We start from the raw sequence: 22,846 nt of genomic DNA, 5'->3' as shown, positions 1-22,846 counted from the left end.
TGGAAGTGGATCCAGGAATTAAACCCAGACACTCCAAGATGGTTTATGGGTATCCCAATCAGCTTGTTAACTGCTGAGCAAACGCGTGCACCAGGTAAACCTAGTTTATTATTTTGCTTGGTTAGCAAGCAAGCTGAGTCTAACCAAATCAGGTCATCAATCTATATTCCCAAAGTCTAGACACAGTAGCTGTGTGACAACCAGCCATGACAAACTAGGAGAAAAGGAGCAGCACAGGCTGGAAAAAAGATGGAAGGCAGGAAAAGATGAAAGAAAGCCACTCACCTTGATGATAGGAGGCGCAATCGCCAGGTACTTGTCACCATTGTGGTAAGTGATGGATTCCTGTCCAATGATGATGGCTCCTCCAAAGGGCTCTGGGACTGCAAGACAAAGATAACATCAGAACGTTCAGCACCAGCTGAGCCGCTGAGCGGAGGTGCCAAGGGCATTGGTGCAGCTAGCCCTGAGGCAAATTTTAATACAAATCATGATTTTAAAAGAACACCAAGGGGCCCACATTGTGCCATACCAAGTAAAGCTGCCACCCACAGTGCCAGCATCCCATAAACAGTCTTAATGTTTTATAGTCAATTCCTGCACCAAATGAAAGCAAAGCTGTACCTCTGGGGGGTTGGAACAGTGAAAAACAATCTCAAAGACAAAAATGGAAAAAGCAAAATCTAACACATTCAGTTTGGGTACTGAGTACTGAAAGGAAGGGAGCAAAGTGTAGGAATCTGACCCAGACTTGAGGCATAGGCAAATGTTCTGGAGACGCCCACCAACCTGCAATCACCATGGAGGCTTCAGCTTCTACATTTTCCTGTTTCCAAGGGCCCTTGTTGAATTCCTTCTCCCGAAGGGACACCTCATAGGTTTTGACGTGCCGCCCTTGAGGGTCCTGGGAGGAAAAGTGGAATGGTTAGCCCCTAGAAGGGTGAGACAAGCTGGCGTCCCGAGAGCAACAATGCTGTCATTTAAGCCCATCTACTAACAAGCTGTCAATCACCAGTCCAGCCTGTGATTGAGTTTTGTGTAAACCGTTAGAACCTCAGATCTGTTTCTAACTGAACCAAGTCTAATGAACTTGAGAAATCAACTTGAGTATACCAAATACAATACAAAATACTGTGTGTGTGTTCCATGGCCTCAATATACAAACCAGAAAACCATATTAACATAAATCAAAGAATAAAAAAATGGTGAGACACAGTTCTTAGAAGCATGGATAAAGGCCCAGCATGGTGGCCAAGTGGTTAAAGTCCTCGCCTTGAATGCGCCAGGATCCCAAATGGGCGCCGATTCTAATCCCGGCTGCTCCACTTCCCACCCAGCTCCCTGCTTGTGGCTGGGAAAGCAGTCAAGGACAGAACAAAGCCTTGCAACTCTGCACCTGCATGGAAGACCTGGAGGAGGTTCTAGGTTCCTGGCTTAAGATTGGCGCAGCACCAGCCATTGCACTCACTTGGAGAGTGAATCATCAGACAGAAAATCTTCCTCACTGTCTCTCCTCCTCTCTGTATATCCAACTTTCAATAAAAATAAATTATATATATTTAAAAAACAAGAAACATTGATAAAGAATGACAATTTGGACCCAGCTATCCCGCTCCTAGGAATATACCCAAAAGAAATTAAAACTACATATGAGAAGCGGATCTGTAATCATATTTACAGCAGCACAATCTACAATAGCAAAGACATGGAAACAACCCAGATGCCAATCCAAAGAGGAGTAGCTAAAGAAACTGTGGCACATCTACTCCATGGAATATTATTCAGCCATTACAAAGAATGAAATTATACAATAGAGAACATTAGACTCAGTGAAATGTATGTCAATCCCAAAAAGACAAATACCATGTTCTTTCTAATATAAGGAATCCATCATGCAAATTGGAATGTATAGTGGTACAGTAATAAAGACTACCAAATCCAGATGTGAAGACATAATGCAACATGCATCTCTGCTTCCAAACAAAAGATGACTCCCAACAAAAGTGTTGGATATATCTAGAAAATGGGATGAAGGACGGTTTGACACTGTACCAGCAATGTCAGGGCACACTTCAATAGCAGACTGATGGAATTGTAACTCCTTATGAAGAGCTGTGACATTATGGGAAAAATCAATTGGGGAGGATGGAAATTGAGGGGAGGAGAAAAATTTTTTAATTAAAAAAAAAAAAAAAGAATGACACTTGGTGTTGGGGGCACTGACAATTTCCTGCCCTGTGATTGGCCCTTTGCCCTGATTGGTGTGCCTTGGGTATCTTTAAGCTGATTGGACAGGTTTGACAGTTAAGCGGGGACTTGGCGGGGGAGGGGCTGGAGCATAACGGTCACAACGGTCATAACGGTCACAACGGAAGATCAGAATAAAGCGCCTTGGAGACTCTCTCAAGTGTCGGGTGATTTCTTCCGTGGGACGGGAGGACCCCCGATAACTTGGGAGAACAGAATATAATGCTCCTCTAATGTTAGTAAAAACAAAACTCTTCAGCAAAGGACAGCAATGTGGTGTAGCATGTAAAGTTGCTATCTATTGCCATAAAGAATGACATTTGGGATCCAGCTGATAACCCATATAGATGCCAGTTTGAGTCCCAGCTGCCCCACTTCAGATCAGTTCCTTGCTAATGCGCTTAGGAAAGCATCAGCAGATGGCTCGAGTACTCAGATCCCTGCACCCACGTGGGTGCGTTTTTTCTTTAGCCATTTAGGGAATGAGCCAGTAGAAAGAAGATCCTCTATGTTACTCTCTATGTAACTCTTACAAATAAATCAATCTTTCTTTAAAAAGATTAGCCTAGCGGCTAAAGCCTTTGTCTTGCATGCACCAGGATCCCATATGGGAACCGGTTCTAATTCCAGAAGCCCTGCTTCCATCCAGCTCCCTGCTTGTGGTCCGGGAAAGCAAGAGAGGACAGCCCAAAGCTTTGGGACTCTGCACCTGCGTGGGAGACCTGGAAGAAGCTCCCGACTCCTGGCTTCAAATTGGCACAGCTCCAGCCATTGCAGCCACTTGGGGAGTGAATCATCAGACGGAAGTTCTTCCTCTCTGTCTCTCCTCTCCTCTGTATATCTTTCTAATAAAAATAAATAATTGTTTTAAGAAATGTACTAATACGGGGCCCAGCACCATGGCTCAGTGGCTAAATCAACAGTCTGGGAAAGCAGTAGAGGACAGCCCAAAGCCTTGGGATCCTGCACCCACATAGGAGACCCGAAAGAAGCTCCTGGATCCTGGCTTCAGATTAGCTCAGCTCCCATTGTGGCCAGCTGGGGTGTGAACCAGCAGACAGAAGATCTTTCTGCCTCTTCTCTCTGTAAATCAGCATTTCCCATAAAATCTTTAAAATATTTTTACTAATAGGACTTTTCCTTACCTTAGACATTACACAATAAAATTTAAAATACATATATATTCAGTCCTCTCACTATCGATACTACCATACGTTTTTTTCTGAACCATGCTGGTCCTAGAGCTGCATTTAAGAGTCTAAAGTCACCTTTAAGAAGTGAAAGGGCAGACACAGAGGTAGCTAGGTTCAGTCAGTGGAAGAGGGCTTCAACAAAAGCCAAAGAATTCAAGGAATTCAACAATGTGCTTTAGGACAGGGATATAACATATTAATCACTGTTACTGAAGGTACTGAAACACTCAACATGAGAATATGCAAGTACCTAAATATTTGTCAGATCAAAATTGTAGCATAAGAAATAGTCATTTTCAGTGGATAAAATTATTTTCCCATCAAGGAATAAGGGTAAGAGCCAACTTGACAAAAAGTCAAGTAAGAGGCATCGTGCAGGTGATGACTTCAGTCTTCTACACCACAATGCCAGCCCCAAATAAATCAATCCTCAAAAAAAAAGTAGATTAGGGCCTGAGACACACATACAAAAGTGAAGATGGTCACAACTGCAGACCTGAGGGTGGTAACAGAAAGTCTCGAATAATCAACAGCCAGCATTGTAGCACAACAGGTTACACCTCTGCCTGTGATGCCAGCACCCCATGAGATCTGGTTCAAGTCCCAGCTGCTCAGTTGCTCCACTTCCAATCCAGACCACCAAAAAAATGCACCTGGGAAAGCAGCAGAGAATGCCCCAAGTGCTTGGGCTCCAGGTTTCCACCTGATCCAGTAGATGGAAGATCTGTCTCTCCCTCTCTGAGGTAACTTTCAAATAAATAAATAAACCTTAGTTCATTTTCTGATTAATAAAATCAAACAAAATCTCCTAAACAAGTTTCAATTTCATCATTTACTGTGACAAGAAACACAAAAATACACCTGCATTGGGCCCGGCACAGTGGCACAGTGGTTAAGGTCCTCGCCTTGCATGCCCGGGATCCCATATGGGCACCGGTTCTATCCCGGCAGCCCCGCTTCCCTTCCAGCTCCCTGCCTGTGGCCCGGGAAAGCAGTCGAGGATGGCCCAAGGCTTTGGGACCCTGCACCCGCGTGGGAGACCCGGAAGAGGCTCCTGGCTTCGGATTGGCATAGCATCAGCCGTTGCACTCACTTGGGGAGTGAATCATCGGACGGAAGATCTTCCTCTCTGTCTCTCCTCTCTGTACATCTGCCTTTCCAATAAAAAAATAATAGTAAAAATAAATCTTAAAAAAAAAAAATAAAAAAATACACCTGCATTCCACCACTTGAGACGGTTATGTGTCCACACACTGCATAGAACCGGACTGTCACGTCCTTCCATCCTGTATCAAACACAGGCAGGAGAAATGACCTCGGGCTGCAGGGCCGTTGCTAAAAGGCTGATTTTATCAAGACACTGGCATGTTTGTCTGGTGTTCTGTCACCCCACCCCCACGTCACAGATCTAGACCAGAGAACAGCTGCCCAGGATCAGCCCTGCTGAAGTTTTAGGCATGAACTAAAATAGAAGTCCTCAGCCAGCAAGTCACCAGAGTGCTAGTGAAAACACAGGCCTCTCCTTTCTAGAAGATACAAAGAAGACATTCCCAAGACACTTTATCTTTCCCTACAAAGGCTAGTTCTATATCATGTCTCCATTGCTAGATCTTAATCCCCATGCATGCTAGTAAGAGAGACAAAGTATAAACTGGGTCACCGTATAAAATCTCCCAGGCCCACACCACTATAATCTGCTAAGGTCCAGACAGTTGGCTGCCTGCAGACAAAGTACCAGGACCTTGAGGGAGCAAGCAATATGACTCACATTAATTGTATGATTTGAAACATCTCAGAAAAACATACATTAAACACTTGTCTCTACCACCATACAGAGAAATTCTGATAAGTAAAAACCAGTTCCCATTAGGTCAAATCATAATTTTCCCCTTTCTCTTCCCAATCCAGTACCTGGTAGACAAAGCAAATGGTAGGTGCTTGGCAACCATATAGGAACTTGACGTCAATAACATGCAACTCCTCCAGGCGAATGTTGAAGGCCTTCAGCTCTTTATTGTCCCGATCCAGTGGAATGACCTTGAAGAGGCCATCGTAGAGTCTCAAGCCGATCATCCGGCATTCGGGGTCAATGATGCCAATAATGCCAGTCTCTGAAGGGCGGCCTATGCGGTCCTGAGAAACAAAACTGGCATTAGGAAGACTCGGCTCTCTCAGAGTAACAGCACGCCAGGCACCACTCTCCCAGGACAAAGTGAGGCTAGCTAGCAGAGTCCAAATGCCAGCATACAGCTTTCTCTGAAATGCTGCATCTTCTTACCCTATTCCCAGATGTCCTCTCTTCAGAGAAACAACAAACCCTTAGTGCCTTCTCCTTGCTTCATGTACAGCATTGAATCAAGACAGTTCTCCCTGGATGATTCTCAGGATCTCGAAGCGGCCACTCACCTGGACATTGCCGTGGGCCCGCGTGATGATATCAATGCTCTCACCACTCTGCTTATACTCCAGGATGCAGGCGTTGTACTTCGCTGTCAGGATAAACAGCAGGTCCTTGTTCTCCCCCTGGAATTCAACATCATGCTATCAAAACAAGTTCTTTTGAAAAATAACAACCTGTTTTGACCTTACATGCTTTAAGCCTTTAGAACTTTTTAACTCCTCTCCCAGAAAACACAGTGTGAGCGAGGCGCACTCACATCCTCAGGGTGTGTACAAAAGGTCCAACCTCAGGCTGTAAACAACTAGTCCTCACTATTACGAAACAACTTCTGTCTTCATATGTTTCAATCTCAAGATAATCTCAAACTTTCCATTCAAATTCTTACAGATGAACGCAATGCCTCCTCCACTCTACTCCAAGTATATACAGAAAAAACGTGGGGAGAGAGTAACAATGGAACCTAAAAGGACCTTACTTATTTAACTCTGATTTCAAAACTAAATCTCTTGCTCAAATGGTTTTAATTAACCCTTTAATAATCAACACATTGGGTCTGGCATGACAGCGCAATGGCTAAATCCTCACTTTGCAAAGCACCAGGATCCCATATGGCCACCAGTTCATGTCTTGGCTGTCCATTCCCATCTAGCTCCCTACTTGCGGCCAGAGAAAGCAGTGGATGGCCCAAAGCCTTGGGATCCTGGCTCCCACATGAAAGACCAGCTGGCTCCTGGCTTTGGATCAGCTCAGCTATTTGGGGAGTGAACCAGTGGATGGAAGGTCTTTCTGTCTCTCCTTTTCTCCATAAATCCAATCTATTTTTTCAAATAAATAAATATATCTTTTTTTAAAAATAATCAATCATTGCTTTTTTGTCAGATTCAGTTAAGGCACAATGAATATAACCACTTCAATTATAACCATGACGATCTCTGTTAACCTAACAGTATAGGAATGTCTGCTATATGGATCTGTGGCATTACCCAGGGGATTGGACCGTGCTGTCCTCACTCTGTAGACTGAGAAACCAAGGTTCTGCAAGGAGCCTTAAGCAAGGATTAGAGACAAGAAACCCAGTACCACTCTAGAGCCTGTTGTAAATCATTAGGCAACTTGGCGACCCACCTCAGCTGCTTTAGTTTCTAGTTCCTAAAGAACTCAATGATATAAAAGTTTCACCTTAAGCAACCTCCCCTTACACTTACAGGGAACTTGTTCAAGAATACACTAAAATCTGCCATTCAAAGGCACTGGGGAAGTGGACCAGCAGACGGAAGATATCTCCCTCTTTCAGGCAAATGAAAACAAACTTTTTTCTTTTTAAATAACAGACTGAACACTTTCTCTGCTAAGCCTTACTCACCTACCCGAGGCAATCGTACTAACATTAACACAAAGTCACTTGCAACCAACAGTTCTGCCCGCACTGGCTACTTCCAGCTCAGGCTTACCTTAGGCCTGAAAAGCTCCATGACGGCAATCTTCCCATACATGCCCACCTCCTTGACGGGCCGAAGCCCCTCTGCGGTGACCACATAGATCTCTAACCTCGTGTTTTTGGCAATCAGCAGGTTCAAGTCTTCCGCTGAAGTGAAGTGTCCTGAAAAGAACAGACCCTCTCACTTCTGATGCCAGAGCCAGTCTTCTAAAATGCTCAGGCCACTACTTCCTACACCTAAATCCCTCCTGAATTCTCATTTCCAGCCATTACACTCCCAGGCCAATTCCAGCACCTCCCTCCCGCCCCACGCAAGACCCTCCCTACCCACATTAAACTAAGCTTACTTGCCTAATCCGACTAAGAAACTCGGAAAGGCCTACTACAATTAGTGTTGTTCCCCCTCAAAACATCTCTAGCTAGCGCACCTGAAAGAGTTCATCCCTTCCACTTCCCCAGGTAAAATACAAGCATTCTCTGCGGCTGTGCACCGCACGGGTTTGTCCATAGCAGCCCAGCACTTTCCCCTTAACTACCCCTCTTAAGTGCCTCCAGGTGTCTGAACCACCGCCTTCCACCTGGGACTCCCCAATTCAGATTTACAAAAACATCCAAGCTCGGGGTCCGCACAGTCAGCTAAGAACACGCGTTCCACAGGACCAGTCCTGGGTTCTGGACCTCGGCGCCCTCAACCAGGTTTTAAGGCCAACCCAACCCTCTTCTCCCGCGACGCCCTCCCGTAAACAACAGCCCCGGGTAAAAGGCTGAGTCCGTCGACGAACGAGTGTGGACATGGCTGCCCCCCGCTCCGCCACCCCCCTCGGGCCCCCGGGACTCCGCCCCAAGCCAAGCCCGACCCGAAAGTCGCCATCCCCGACCGCCCCTTCTCCCTCAGCCACAGGGGGGCCATGCCCGGGCCCAGGCGGTGGGGAACAATCAACACTCGGCTCTCGGTGCCCCTGGGCCCGGGCCCTGTCCACAGGAGACCTACAAAAGCCGCTTCTAACCCCACCCGGCGCCCGGTCCTCCTCGACCACCCGCTAGGCCTCCGCTCCCCGCACTGTCCCCTCGTCGGGTCCCCAACCCCAAAAAGCCTCACCGGTCACACAGCCGTTCACGGCGGTGGGCTTCTGCGCAGTTACCACGTAGTTGTACGACATGTTGAGGCCTGAGGCGGCCCGTCAGGACCCAAGCGCCAAAGACAAACACGCGGAAACGACCCAGGAGACCGACGGACCCCCGACGCCCCGAGCCGCACACAGCCAACTCCGCTGCCGCTGCCTCCGCCCCGAGACACGTTGCAGCCCAGAGCGTCCAGGACGCGGGGCACCACGGGACGGCCTCACCTGGCCTCTTGGAGGACTCGCGGAGCCGGAGGCAGCCAACCCGGCGAGGCCCCGCCCCGAACTCCCGCCCCGTCCGTTACCGCCAGAGCCCGGAGTACCCGGATGAGGGTGCGCCTTTGGGAGGGGGGGCGGTTGTTGTGCAGCCGCGGCGGACGCTCCTGAGGTTACTGTTGGCGGGCTCCCAGGCGGGGTGGGGTGCTGCGCCCTCGGAGCTCGCCCGCCGGCCCCCAGACCGGGGCCTCTGGCCCTTCCTTTGCTTCCAAGAGCTTTCTAGAAAGAGGCCCCGAGAAGGGGGGGAGGCGAAAATGATTTATGCACCCGGGAAAGCCTTGGCTTCCCAACTCTCCCAGCTCTTCCCCCTTCCCCGGCGGCTTGTGTCCTCCTTGTCTTCCCCCCACCGATGCTCGCGTCTCCCCTTGAGTTTAATTCTCCGGACTTTGAAGGGCCAGTGAGGTCATTTGTGTGGTGTCGCCCAGGCTGTACACATCTGCACACAAAAGCCGAATTCTCCAGTGAGAACTGGCACGTTCCGGTCAGGCCTGCGGGCCACCCTGTGTGGGACAGGCTCCTGAGGAGCCTGAGGGGGGACCACGTGGCGCTGTGGCATGTCAGGGAGGAGCCTAGCCGTGCTGGGCAGAAATGGAAACTTGTTTACTCCAATTTCTCCCCATGAAGTCCAGGCAGGAGGCAGGCCCCTGGCCACACACAGAGGGCCAATACCCGGGATGAGGCGCCCCTGAGCCAGGCCGAAGCCAGGCGAGCTAAAATATAATGCCGTTGTGGTGTCCTGGGATTCCTGGCAAGCAGGGATTTTGCATAATTTGGGAGAAAAACCCAGATTCCGAAGGCTGGACCTGGGGCGGGGGTTTAGTCCCTGGACAAGAGCTCTTTTCTTTCCCAGAAGGAAGATGGGGTCATCACAGCTGACTCCCTCCTGCGTGTGGGACCAATGAGGGCAAGTGGGGGCAGCTGTCCTAACTGCACCTCCCTAAATGATGTCTGTGTAGGAGGTGGAGTTACCCTGTGGATAACTTTGCTCCTGGGTGATGAGGTGGGCACCATTCGTGGGCATGCAGTTGGCCCTGTGCCCAGAACAAATCGATCTGCCTCGTGGCAGCCAAGTGCAGGCCTGAACCTTGGTCAGCCCCACACTCTTCTCCATCCTCAGCCCACGTACTAGAGTTTGGACTTGGATCGAAGTCTGGGCCAGCTCCCTAATGACTAGGGCACTGGAAGGGTGGTTGTGCCAGTCAGCGTCAAGTGCCTGCTTACCGCTGCAGGTGCTACTGCCACCCGAGGATCATCCAGTGTGTCACCTAGCCTCAAGTTCTTCAGTGCAAAGGCTTGAACGCAGCAGAGCCTGCCCACCATGGTGAGTCGGCGGGGGCATGGAGGGCAGGGCAGGGGAGGGACCCCATGGGCTTCAGTGAGTAGAGACAACTCAGCCATGAGCATACTGGAGTTCTTATACCGTGAGCCAGAGGTGCTGCTGCCTCCTGGGGTTCAGAGAGTCTTAAGAGCCATTCAGCTGGTCTGTCTGCCTTCCTTCCTCTGTGTTCTGGAAGCCACTGGCCTCAGCCAGGCCTGGGGCCACAGCCTGTACGTCTGGCTGCAGCGCCTGTGGTCCAGCCTGGGCCATGCATTTCAGTCACAACATGAATGGTCACTTGTTCTGGGATGGACACTGGACCACCCTGAGGAAAGACCGGACACCTCTTTGAGCCTGGAGTGGGAATTCATGGTGTAGGAGACTTGCAAGGTCCCTGGGCTTTGCCCGCAGGCTGCACTCAAACTGATCTCAACCAAATCAAGCCACTCTTAAGTGCAGGGATGAGCTGAGCAGGGTGACCTCTATGTGCCTCTTCAGCTGTAAATGAGCCAGACAGAGGCCTCCCGCTGGTGCCTGTGCAAGGCCCATCAGACCAGATTCCCAGGGCCCTTGCACAATGCCTGATTACCTCTTTTTTGCATCCCCTCAGGCCACATGGCCCTGAGTCCTCCTGGGCCCTGGTGTAGGGATGGTCCTGGGCGAGGCATGTCATCAGGCTGAGCAGAGCACAGTCTTAGAGCTTGGCCCTGCTGGACCTGAGCTTGGAATTGAAAGCATCTCACATGCCTGTGGCTTCTGAGAGCCACCAAACCTGTGACCTTCCTAGGACAAGACCTCTGCCACATCCACAGAAGGAGAGACAGAGAGAAAGATCTTCCATCTGCTGGTTTGCTCCCTAAGTGGCCACAGTGGCCCGTGCCAATCCTATCAGGAGCCAGGAGCTTCTTCCAGGTCTCCCACGTGGGTGCAGGGTCCCAAGGCTTTTTGGGCTGTCCTCCACTGCTTTCCCAGGCCATAAACAGGGAGATGAATGGGAAGTAGAGCAGCCAGGACACGAACCGGCACCCATATGGGATCCGGGTGCGTGCAAGGCAAGGACTTTAGCCACTAGGCAACCACACTGGGCCCAGAATTGAGCCATCCATGAGGCTGACACACCTGGCTGCTTGCTTGCAAGGTCACTTAACTATGTCTCAGTTTCCTCAGTGGGTGAATTCGTCCTCTATGGGCTTATTAGGAAGATAAAATGAGACATTCTCGACAGGTTAGCCACATTCTGAAGCAGGTGACTTGGTTCAGGCCCTGACCAGACCCAAAGAAAGCCAGCAGGCAGGCATCAAGATCAAAGGAACCAAATAGCCACTGGCAGGCTCAGAAAGAGGCCACTTAGGAAGTGTGCCTTGGCACGCTTAGGCCACCAGGTGGCACTAGTAGCCCCACCCTCTGAGTCCCTGTTGGTCCAGTCTCACTGGCTCTTACAAGCCCAACCCACCACAGGGGTTCAAGTGATTCCACCTTTTCTGAGCCTGTTCCAAAAAGAGAGTAGTACCCTTTTATTGAGCTCATACTGTATCACAGGCCTGTGCTTTATCCTACTAAATCCCCATTTCACAGAGGAAGAACTGAGCTCAGAACAACCGTGTGTCTTCCCTCCTACTCACAGCTAAGGAGCTAAGAGGAATGGCATTTGAACCCCGGGCCCCTGCGACTGCAGGGCGCAAGCTGACACAGTGCTCACTTCTGCCTGCGCGTGCACATCAGCTCAGCTGCACCCAGCGGCCCTTGGCTGCAGCTCTCAGGCCAGCCTGCTCCAACCTCCCTGCTGAAGCTGGCCAGGGGCCAGGCTCCTCCTGCATCTGCAGAGGCCCTGCCCTCTTCTTCCTGCTTCTCACCAGTGTATCGAACTTGCTTCCTGGGGCCATCAGGATCTTTTGCACTCTGGGCCTGGGTTTATGCTCCTCTTCCTCACCCTCTTTTGTCAATCTAACTCCTGCTTACTCCCGCACAGATCTCCAGGATCCTCTCTGCTTACCCTCCTCCCTCCCGCCCCCATGCCACCCCAGTGCACTCCACAGAGGGTGGGAACAGTGGTCCGTTATTTTCACAAGCAGTGCCCAGCTCCAGGCCCGACCCACCAAGCAGTTGGTTGTGGGGCATGCTCAGGACCCCCCTCCCCGTATCCCCCAAAACAGGAGCCACTGCTTGAAGCTTCTCCTTTGACAGGAGAAAGTACTGAGCTCCAACTTGATTAAAATGTTTTTAATACTTATTTTTATTAGAAAGGCAGATTTACAAAGAGAAAGACACAGAAAGATCTTCTATCTGCTGGTTTACTCCCCAAAGGGCTGCCAGAGCTGAGCTGATCTGAGGCCAGGAGCTTCTTGTGGGTCTCCTATGTGGGTTCAGGGACCCAATGCTTGAACCATCCTCTGCTGCTTTCCCAGGCCACCAGCAGGGTGCTGGTTAGGAAGAGGGGCATGAACCTGCACTCATAGAAGATGCCAGTGCCTGAAGGATTAGCCAGTTGAGCCAACACTCCAGCCCCTAAAATGTTTTATAACAGAAGACTTCATTTCCCCTGGTTTCACTGAACCCATTGTTTCAGGAGAAGCTGAAGCCATGCTGCAAAAACTCTTCATAAATTAAGCATAAGTAAAGAATAAAACTAAATAAAAACTTAACTGAAGAGAGCTTCCAGAAAAATCCACCTGATAAAGTGTGGCTCAGCTCAGGGCACTGCTGTGTCCTTGACGATCCTGGGTGAATATGACAGGGCAGAGAGGAGTGTCTGTCCCTGCCAGCCTCACCCCTAACCTTCTCCCTGCTCCTCTCCTGCAGGCCTCCAAGAAGCTGTTGAACTCCGTGGCTGGCTGTGCCGATGATGCCCTTGCTGGCCTGGTGGCCTGCAACCCCAACCTGCAGCTTCTGCAGGGCCACCGTGTGGCCCTCCGTTCCGACCTAGACAGCCTCAAGGGCCGAGTGGCACTGCTGTCGGGTGGGGGCTCGGGTCATGAGCCTGCCCATGCAGGTGAGTACCCTGCAGTAAGGTGGGGGAAGCCGGACAGCAGATGCAGGCTGCTGGAAGAGCCACAGGGCAAGCATCAGGTGCAGGACAGCCCAGGGCAGAGTCAGACGCCAGGGCCCCACCCTTACTCCCCTACTCCCTCAGGCTCTGTCCTAGAGTGGGTCACAGCATCTCTGTGGACCTCCCTCTAGACTGGGCAGCATGGCTGTTTCCTTTCTGAGACCAGGTGACCCCATGAATTCCCCAGTTGTCCAGTCCCAGCTGACCCACTCCTTCATGACTTCCTCCCTGACTCTTCCATCCTGAAGGCTTGTCCCCTTGTGAATTCCTACCCTGATTCCTACAAACAGAACTTGTTTCTTGCTGGAGCCCAGGGTGTGAGACGTGCTTAACAGCCAGAGGAGGGCAGAGCCTAGGCTTTGCAGCGTGTGTGCCCATCCTTTGCCCCTGCAGCAAATCCATCGTTTGTTCAGCAAGCATTAATGAGCCTACTCTGTGCCTGGCACTGAACTGGACCCATGGAGCTAATGTGTCCTACTCTGCGGAGATAGACAGGCTTAGGGAAAGCCCAGTGACTGCAGACACAGTCTGTGCCCTCCCAACATCCTCTCCCCATCTGTCTCCAGGTTTCATAGGGAAGGGGATGCTGACAGGAGTCATAGCTGGCGCTGTATTCACCTCCCCAGCCGTGGGCAGCATCCTGGCAGCTATCAGGGCTGTGGCCCAGGCTGGCACAGGTGAGACGGACACAGGGGAAAGAGGGGCATCCGCAGGCGGGCACACGGGGTTGCAGCAGGGGCGGCACTAATGGGGCCCTGCCGGCTGCTCCCGCAGCTGGGACCCTCCTCATCGTGAAGAATTACACTGGGGACCGGCTCAACTTTGGCCTGGCCCGGGAGCAGGCCCGGGCTGAGGGCATCGCCGTGGAGATGGTGATCATTGGGGACGACAGCGCCTTCACCGTGCTGAAGAAGGCAGGCCGCCGGGGGCTCTGTGGCACCGTGCTCATCCACAAGGTGACGCCCCACACCCCACCCCACCCCAGACACAGCCACCCTGGCAGCCTGGTCAGGGCCTTATGGAGACCCAGGGGCTTTCTAGCCACTCCCTCCCTCCAAAAAGCTGCTCCTCTCTATCCAATGCTCCCAAGCCCAGCCGGACCCCACCATCCCTCAGTTCCCCAAGCCCAGGAGACGGGTGTCTCCCACAATCTATTCCCTTCCCTATCCCCCATAGCCATGAGTCACCTTCTTGTGGCAACTTTTTTCTTTTTATGTTTATTTATTTCAAAGACAGAATTACAGGGGAGATAAAGAACAGGTTCTTCTGTTTGCTGGTTCACTCCTCAAATAATGACCACAGTGGTCAAGGTTGCGTCAGGCCAGAGCCAGCAAAGCCTAGAGCCCCATCTGGGTCTCCCATGTGGGTGGCCAGGACCCAGCATCTTCTGCTGATCTCCCAGGTGCCTTTAGCAGCTGGACAGGAAGCAGGGCAGCTGGCACTACAACCAGTGCTCTGAGGCACCACAACACTGCCTCCCCTCCTGGCAATTCTCAAATGGCTTATAACACATGTTCTCCTCAGCTCCTGCCTTCTCTGTCTGTGCCTTGTTCAAGGCTCAACTGTGCCTGCCCTGATGGCCACAGTCCCCTCCTCACTGCACTCTCCTGCATGCCTCCTGCCTTCCTGCCTCGCAAGTCTGTTCCTTGCACTCCCTGCATTCCAGTCTTCTTGTAAAAGTATGTGTCTGGGAGTTTCATCATGGTGCAACAGGTTAACTCCCTTGCCACATCTCCCTGACTCTAGCTTCATCCTCCATCCTCCCTACTAATCTTCCTCTCCTGCTCCATTAATGCTATATCCCGTGCCCAGGGGATTGTGGCCTATCTCTTGTTTTGTTGACTATGGCTGGAAGCTGCTTCCCCTGTGCTAGACTCCTGTAGCCTGGCTAACAGCCCAGCCAGCTTCCCAGTCCTAAGTGACCGGGAGCTCCTCCTTGTAGACTTCTGTGGTGGACTCCAACGCTGCTTCCCCAGAGTGGGAGTTAGATGCTCAGCAGCGGTTGGTTAGAGGGATGGCTGGATAATGGAGGTATAAGCAAAGTGAGCCAGGCAGTAGGAGAGGAAGGCACTAGGAATGGGGAAACTGACCACCAACTTGCCGAGAGACACTGGCAAGTCGGGGCCCAACACCCCCACTTGTCCAGTTCCTATGGTTCCAAAACATTAGAATTCTTGCAAATTCCAAGAACGTAGGTACATTTTGAACTGAACAAGTAGCCTCCTACCCCAAATGTGATGGCCCTTAATCCTCAGGGATTCCCTCTTCCCAAAATGAAGACCATCCCTAGCCCATCTTTTAGCCCCCTTCTCACCAACCTCGTCTCTGTGGCTACAGGTAGCCGGTGCCCTGGCTGAGGCAGGGGTGGGGCTGGAGGAGATCACCAAGCGGGTGAGCGAGGTCGCCAAGGCCATGGGTGAGTGTGGGACTCAGATGACAAGGCCAGAGTAAGGGTGAGTTCCTGCTGGCTGCATGAAGGGCTTTCCAGGTTATCCCACCAGGGGCTGGGGGAAGGTATATCTGGGGAAGCTCCCAGGGCCCAGCAGCCTTGGATACCACGGGTGGGCTTCTCTCTCCTTCCTAAAGCAAGAAATAAAGCCGCCCCACCCTTCCTACACCTGCACAGCCTCCCTGTTGTACCTCATTTTCCCCAGGTACCCTAGGGGTGAGCTTGTCCTCCTGTAGTGTCCCAGGTTCCAAACCCACCTTCGAGCTTGCAGCTGACGAGGTCGAGCTGGGCCTAGGTAAGTTTGTGAGCACCCCGTCCTGAGTGTGCCTGGCCTTCTGCTTTGGGTTCTGCCTACCTCCCTGGGCCTGGCAGCCATCAGCCTTATGCCCTTAGCTCACCTGGAGTTGTCCCCCAGATGTTATAAGTGGGCCAAGCTGCCTGATGTCCATCAGTTTTACCATCCACACCATGGTGCCAGCCTCGTTCCCACCTATTTTCACACCATCCTGGGGCTTCTAGGCAGAGAAACTTCCCCCTATGCTTCCATATGCTCCAAAGTGACAAGTCCCATCCTGCTGGGGCCTCCCCATGGCTGCCTCTGCTTAGTTACTTCCACTCCCTGGCTGTCTCTTCCACCAAGCCATGAGCTTCTAGACAACAGGCAGTGGGTGTTTTTCATTATTCTTTCCATTCCCACTCACACCCATATCAGCAGCATCTTGCCTAGTGCTGAGTACCAAGTCCTTGATAAAAAAAAAACAAGGGGCACACATTCCCCTAGCCCTAAACAGGTTAGCAATGGCCATGTCTCTCCACAGGGATTCATGGGGAGGCTGGTGTGCGCAGGATAAAGGTAGGTGGACACCCTGCTCTGACCTGCCCAGGGCCTGCCCCAGGCCCAGACTGCCCAGACACAGCTCACCTGGGGCTCATTCCAACAGATGGCAAGCACCAACGAGATTGTGAAGCTCATGCTTGACCACATGACAAGCACCTCCAATGCATCACATGTGCCTTTGCAGTCAGGCAAGTGGCATCCCACCCCTCTTACCAGCCCTGGGCAAGGGGTGCCCAGAAAATCTGACCCAGGGTGTCATGGCTACCTGCAGGTTCCTCGGTGCTGCTGATGGTCAACAATTTGGGCGGCCTGTCGTTCCTGGAACTGGGCATCATCGCCGATGCTGCCATCCGCTGTCTTGGTGAGCTCCACGCCGAGACAGGAACCCTCCAGCCACTTGAGTTAGACCTAAGGAAAGCAACTAGGGAGGATCTTGAGACAGCCAAAGGAGGGCTGTGCTGTCTGAAAAACCTCAGGGCGGGACTGGATGCATCCTCTGCTGAGCACCTTAGGCCTCTATTGTCTTGTCCATGAACTGGGGGCAATAATAATTCCTGCTTCAAGGGCTTGATGTGAGGTGCAGATGACATTAAGCATAGCTAAGATAATTAGCACAGTGCCTAGATCCTGTCCCTAAAGTGGAGACACCTGCAGGGAATGTGGTGTTTTGGGGTATCTTTGAGAGTTGCCCTGAGAACAACCAGGCCGTCTCCTACAGTCCTCAAGGCCCTGTTCCCAAGGTTGTTGTTTTTCCAATATACAAGTACTTTGCCTGCTGCCCAGGATAGGAGCAGGGGAGTCCCCGCCTGTCGCTCATGGACTTCTGTGCTCTGGTGTTGCAGAGAGCCGTGGGGTGAAGATCGCCAGGGCCCTAGTGGGCACCTTCATGTCAGCTCTGGAGATGCCTGGTGTTTCTCTCACCCTCCTGCTGGTGGATGAGCCTCTCCTGAAACTGATAGGTGAGGGTCATCCATGTGGGGAATTTGGTGTTGCTGTTAGGACCCTGGGGAGACTTAGAGGGACCAGGATGATCAGAGATACACACCCCATGAAGAGGCCCTTTCCGGCTTCCCCAGCCTTCCCCATCTCACACCAGCCTAGAGAGAAGCTGGTGACAGGACCCTCCTCAGAGCTGCCTGGCCCTTCCCCAGACCCTCCCACCATCTCACCATGGTCCCTGGCTGGCCAGCCATGTCTGAGAGTTATCTCACTGTGCCCAGATGCTGAGACCACCGCAGCAGCCTGGCCAAATGTAGCCAAGGTCTCCGTTACTGGGCAGAAGCGAAGCCGCGCAGCCCCTGTTGAGCCCCAGGAAGCCCCTGACTCCAGTGCTGCAGGAGGTACTGGATCCTGCTGTTGGGAGGGAGCAAGCATCTTCAGTGGCCAAGAGGGTGCCAAAGTGCACAGCGGGATGTGCAGGGCCCTGGCACCCACACCTCACACAACATACAAGTTTGTGAGAAGGGCCAGGCAGCCCTCTTGCCCACTGTCCTGTCTTTCCAGGCGTAACTTCCAAACAGATGAGCCTCGTGCTAGAACGGGTGTGCACTACCCTCCTGGGCCTGGAGGAACACCTGAATGCCCTGGACCGGGCTGCTGGCGATGGAGACTGTGGCACCACCCACAGCCGCGCTGCCAGAGGTTTGTGCCCAGGCCCCAGTGGCATCCGGAAAGGGACTGGGATGGCCTCCTGGGCCTTGGATTTTTTGGTATTTCATGAAACAAAATGATTTCCAAAACATGCAGAATGTTGTCATGGAGCTGCCAACTGAATGAGACCATTCACGGATCCCCTGCAGCTCCTCACCTCTTTGCCTAAAGAAAAGGGGCATGTTACACTACAGATGTAGGAGGCAACTGTCTTAAAATAAAACAAAACCTTCTACAGTGAGGACTAAGTGTAGGCAGACTAGAAAAATGGACCATTCACTCAAAAAAAATGTATTTTAGGACCTACCAGGGCCAGGCTGTGCGCTCAACCCTCTAGACACAGCAGTAAATGAAGCAGGCTGAATCTCAGTGAACCACACTGGATGTTAGTGCAGAGAAGCCAGTGAGGAAGGGCAGGAAATAGGCAAGCAGGGTAAGAAGTGCCAGGTCGAGAGTGCTTAGGGCAGGCCTCACTCCTGAGTTACCCCCCAGGTCCCTTCCCCAACCCTCTTCAAACTACAGTCGGTATGGAAAGGGAGCCTTGGGAGTGGCGTTCTGGTTCCCAGCCCTCATTTGTTCTGACTGGGGTCACGTTGATGCGCTGGGGTTCAGGCAGACAGAGGGAGCATCTCCAAAACTTTCCCATCTCTCTGCCTGCAGCAATCCAAGAGTGGCTGAAAGAGGGCCCTCTGCCTGCCAGCCCTGCTCAACTTCTTTCCAAGCTGTCTGTCCTGCTACTGGAGAAGATGGGAGGTTCATCTGGGGCAGTGAGTGTCAGCGGCAACCTCCAGGGGAGAGGGCTGACAGGGAGGGATCCTACCGGGGCTGGACCCAGGGTCCAGGCCAGCTCCATCCACATCCTTCATGTTCTGGTCTTCCCCAGCTCTATGGCCTGTTCCTGACTGCAGCTGCCCAGCCTCTCAAAGCCAAGACTGACCTCCCAGCCTGGTCTGCTGCCATGGATGCCGGCCTGGAGGCCATGCAAAAGTGAGCCAGGGCCCTGGGCTTCCCCAGGCATGCACTGGAGGAGGTGGTTAGTGTCCCCACCCATAGTGATTGCCCAGAGTAAGCGTTGCCTATTCTCTCTCCCTGTCAGGTATGGACAGGCTGCGCCAGGCGACAGGACAATGGTGTGTACTTGGGTGTTAGCCCCAGCCCTCCCCCTTTTGTGCCCTCTATCACAGGGCCTCTCCTCAGCTCCCTGCTTCTTCACTCTCCAGCTGGATTCTCTGTGGGCAGCACGAAAGGAGTTCCAAGCCTGGAAGAACCCAGGGGCAAACCTAATCCAAGTGCTGACCAAAGCAGTCACGGTGAGTAAGGCTGGGCCCCACCACTTAGGGAGAAGGGCTTGGAGCCAGTAGGCTTGTATCTCCCTAAGACTGAGTGAATGCCTGAACCCCAGCTGCCTCCCCGATCAAGTGGAGATGAATGTCTGTGGGGCTAAGGAGATCTGTATAGCCCAGCACAGTACCTAGACACAGGAAGGCCTCAGTACACAACAGCTCTTTTCCTGCTAATAGTGAGTGAGTGGTGGCATGATAGTACAGTTGAAGGAGGTAGAAATGAGGGGGCCAGTGGCCTGTCCTGGAACCTGCTGCTACACTCATCACACCCCCCCTCAGAGTGCGGAAGCTGCCGCCGAGGCCACCAAAAATATGGAAGCTGGAGCCGGAAGAGCCAGTTACATCAGCTCTGCGCGTCTGGAGCAGCCGGACCCCGGGGCCGTGGCAGCAGCTGCTATCCTCCGTGCCATCCTGGAGGTCTTGCAGAGCCAGGGTGCGTGATGTCCTCAGCCCTCAACTCCTCTCACAGTGGTGCCGAGGTGGCCACTGTCACCGTCCCAAGTCCAGCAGGAAGTCCTCCACCAAGCCTGCAGAACCACACTGCAGCCAGCCAAAATGGGCCAGGCACCTACCTCTCCAGCTCTGCCATTTCCCTCCTGCAGAAGGGTGGAGTTCCTAAGTCCCCCTGCCCTGGGTCTGGGCTTCAGTGATAAGGCCTTTTCCTCCTCCTTGAGTTGAAGCACAGCCATTATATTGTAAGGGTAATTTGCCCTAAAACTCCAAAGCATTTTCAGTGAAGGGCCCTCTGCACCTGAATCTGAGACAATGTGGAGAAGAAAGCTAATAAAGCACATTGATGCCATAAAGCTGCTGCTTCCTGTTAGACCTGTCAGCAATGATCCTGACCCAGCTCCTACCAGGAAGATCATTCCCACTGAGTTCCCAGATAGCAGGCTCTGCTCAGTTGGCTTTCCCGGGTTCTCCACTCCTGACCTCCTTCCCTTAGACACCTGACACATGTGGAAATGGCACAAAGGCTCCCAATTACAGGTGCAGTGCTCCTTTGGGAATTGAATTTGGGACACCGGAAGGAAAAGAAATCATATTCTAAGGCTCAGTTACAGACCAGAAACTGTAGCCAAGCCAGCCCCCAGCTTCTTTTCTAGAGCAGTTACTGATGGTACCTGGTATACGGTGGACATGGCACAGTGCTTGCTGGCACCTCCTTTGTGTAGAAGGGTGGCAGAAGGCACAGGCCATGGACTCAGACCACATGCATATGATGGAGAATCCAGTTCTGCTTTAAACAGCTGTGTGAACTCAGACGCACTCTGGCCTTGTGGAATCTCAAGTTAGAATGGTACTGATGTTACCAGAATGGAAGAGAATCATGACTCCATAAAAGTGCACCCCTAAGGGTGGTCTGAGTATTCATGCATTAGGGGTGATTAGCACCAATTGCCACGTACAGCTTATCACCCCATAGAGCTACCCTCATCAGAACCCCCTGCCCATCAGCCAGAGCACAGGGGCAGTATCAACACTCAAAGGTGCCCATGCCCAGCACCTGAGGGGACTGGCCTGAGTGCATTTTGGATCCAAACTCTACCACTGCCTGACAGGGTAACCCCAGGCCAGTCACTTACACTTGGATTTTATTTTATAGGTTTCTTTCTCACAAGATAAACAAGTGCTCAAAAGTTAGTAACTATTTTTTTTAACAAATTATGTTTCTAATATTTATTTTCATCTACTCAAAAGGTGGAGTGGGAGAAAGATTTTCCATCACTGGTTGATTCCTCAAGTGCTCCCAATAACCAGTTCCATGCTAATGATGAATTCAGGAGCCAGGAACTCCAGTCTCCCCTGTGTGTGTCAAAGACCCAGACACTCAAGGCTTTTTCCACTGTTCCCAGGCACAGGAGCAGGGAGTTGGAACAGATGTAGAGTAGCCAGGACGCAAACTGGCACTCCCATATGGGAAGCAAGTGTTGCAAGCAGCAGCTGGACTCTGCACTGGAACACCCACCCCAGTCAGCTGTTCACACATCCGCATTCATGGGACTCTGCTATGATTCTATGTGGACAATCATGGAGCTGTTTTGTGCCTTCTGGTTGGCTTTCCCCTGGTTCTGTGAGGGGCAAGGCTATTCCGGGGCTCTTCCAAGTGGCCCCAGAGCTCAGGTAACCATGATGTTATTTCAGCAGGGAAGGATTTTGTTAGGGACTTAAAAAAAAATTCATGGGCCCGGCACGGTGGCGCAAGTGGTTAAGGTCCTTGACTTGCATGCCCGGGATCCCAAATGGGTGCCGGTTCTAATCCCGGCAGCCCCGCTTCCCTTCCAGCTCCCTGCTTGTGGCCTGGGAAAGCAGTCAAGGACGGCCCAAAGCCTTGGGACCCTGTACCCGCGTGGGAGACCCGGAAGAGTCTCCTGGCTTCGGATCAGCCTAGCATCGGCCGTTGCGCTCACTTGGGGAGTGAATCATCGGACGGAAGATCTTCCTCTCTGTCTCTCCTCTCTGTATATCCGCCTTTCCAATGAAAAAAATAATAAAAATAAATCTTTTAAAAAAAAATTCATTGGGAAAATAGATCTTCAGCAAGAAGAAGAGACAAAGATCTTCGAACCACTGGTTCACTCCCCAGATGGCCACAATGGCCAGAGCTGAGTTGATCAAAAGCTAGGAGCTTCTTCTAGGTCTACCAGTTTGCCAGGCCACAAGCAGGGAGCTGGATGGGAAGTGAAGCAGAGGGACATGAAGCAGCCTACCATATGGTATCCTGACACTTGGAGATGAATTAGCCACTAAGCCATCGTACCTGGCCTGGGTTTTTGGTTTTTGTTTATTTTTGATGATGTTTACGTAGTTGATTAATATGGGAAGGGTCAAGGGTTAGAGGAAAGTGAGTGAGATCATTGTTTTCACCTTTTTTTTTTTCTGTCTTCCTGTATCTGGGGTAAGGAAGGAAAGAAGGGGAGAATCCACACCCAGCCTCCCAACTGCCTCTGAACCTTGGGATGGGAGAGAGCAACCCGATGCTATCCCAGGGTCCCCAATGTGGAACATATTCCAAGGGACCTGCTCAAATGGTTTTGGTAGTTCAATAGTTCTGAAATGCTGTCCATCTCACCACTCCAAACATGATGAAATCTGTGTTCCACAGGCTGATATAGTCTACCTTAGAGTCTCTATTTGCCCAGATATTCACTGCCAACTCTTGGATGGGGTAATTTGTTTTGTCCTCCATCCTGTTATGGTACCAGGTGTCCTCTGCAGGCTCCAATGGACTACCATATCTCCTATGTACAACTGGATATGCTGTCTACTGCTCCATCTGAGCCACTAGGAAGCCCATTTATGACACACACACTCCACGGTCAGACCATGGAACCTTTGATTCTCCCCATGGTTGGAGTTCTGAATCCAGCACTTCATTTGGGGGGATCCCCAAAGAAACCTCATCTGAGGTGATCCCAGACCTGATCTGTATGTGTGCTTGCCAATATAGGATCCGGCTCAGTCCATTGCCTACATCAGCCTCCTGGGTCAGTTTTGTGTCCAGCCCTGTCTCCTATGCAAACCA

At 51.7% G+C, this 22,846-nt stretch overlaps 2 protein-coding genes across 2 annotated transcripts in view; one reads left to right on the top strand and one right to left on the bottom strand.

Moving 5' to 3' along the window:
• Positions 1–8,593, bottom strand: part of DDB1 (damage specific DNA binding protein 1) — a 29,331-nt gene extending 20,738 nt beyond the window's left edge. The window contains exons 1-6 of the mRNA XM_040982012.1: positions 8,379–8,593; positions 7,293–7,441; positions 5,847–5,963; positions 5,352–5,573; positions 790–904; positions 286–383 (exon numbers count right to left, since the gene is read on the bottom strand). Coding sequence (XP_040837946.1) covers positions 286–383; positions 790–904; positions 5,352–5,573; positions 5,847–5,963; positions 7,293–7,441; positions 8,379–8,439 — 762 coding nt within the window. The 5' untranslated portion in view covers positions 8,440–8,593. The remainder of the gene's footprint in view (positions 1–285; positions 384–789; positions 905–5,351; positions 5,574–5,846; positions 5,964–7,292; positions 7,442–8,378) is intronic.
• A 983-nt stretch (positions 8,594–9,576) lies between these two features.
• On the top strand, positions 9,577–20,119 carry TKFC (triokinase and FMN cyclase). The gene is made up of 17 exons (XM_040982008.1): positions 9,577–9,997; positions 12,794–12,983; positions 13,607–13,717; positions 13,815–13,996; positions 15,378–15,456; positions 15,695–15,784; positions 16,308–16,342; positions 16,431–16,515; positions 16,599–16,688; positions 17,170–17,286; positions 17,548–17,667; positions 17,831–17,968; positions 18,638–18,744; positions 18,861–18,964; positions 19,074–19,107; positions 19,198–19,287; positions 19,600–20,119. Exons 1-17 carry the CDS (start codon positions 9,995–9,997, stop codon positions 19,759–19,761), a joined length of 1,737 nt encoding a protein of 578 aa, XP_040837942.1. The 5' UTR covers positions 9,577–9,994; the 3' UTR covers positions 19,762–20,119.
• Positions 20,120–22,846: the final 2,727 nt, after the last annotated feature.

Source organism: Ochotona curzoniae, unplaced genomic scaffold (genome assembly GCF_017591425.1).
Source record: "Ochotona curzoniae isolate NIBS_2020 unplaced genomic scaffold, NIBS_Ocur_1.0 contig_3527, whole genome shotgun sequence".
NCBI lineage: Eukaryota > Metazoa > Chordata > Mammalia > Lagomorpha > Ochotonidae > Ochotona > Ochotona curzoniae.
Note: the sequence above shows the minus strand (reverse complement) of the source record. Positions and strands in the feature narration are given on the sequence as shown.

Excerpts from the sequence above, each read along its gene's own strand:
- TKFC (XM_040982008.1), top strand. Across the intron at positions 13,997-15,377 it reads GCACCGTGCTCATCCACAAG|GTAGCCGGTGCCCTGGCTGA; the intron begins GTGACGCCCCAC and ends CTGTGGCTACAG. Across the intron at positions 17,287-17,547 it reads GCCTCTCCTGAAACTGATAG|ATGCTGAGACCACCGCAGCA; the intron begins GTGAGGGTCATC and ends CACTGTGCCCAG.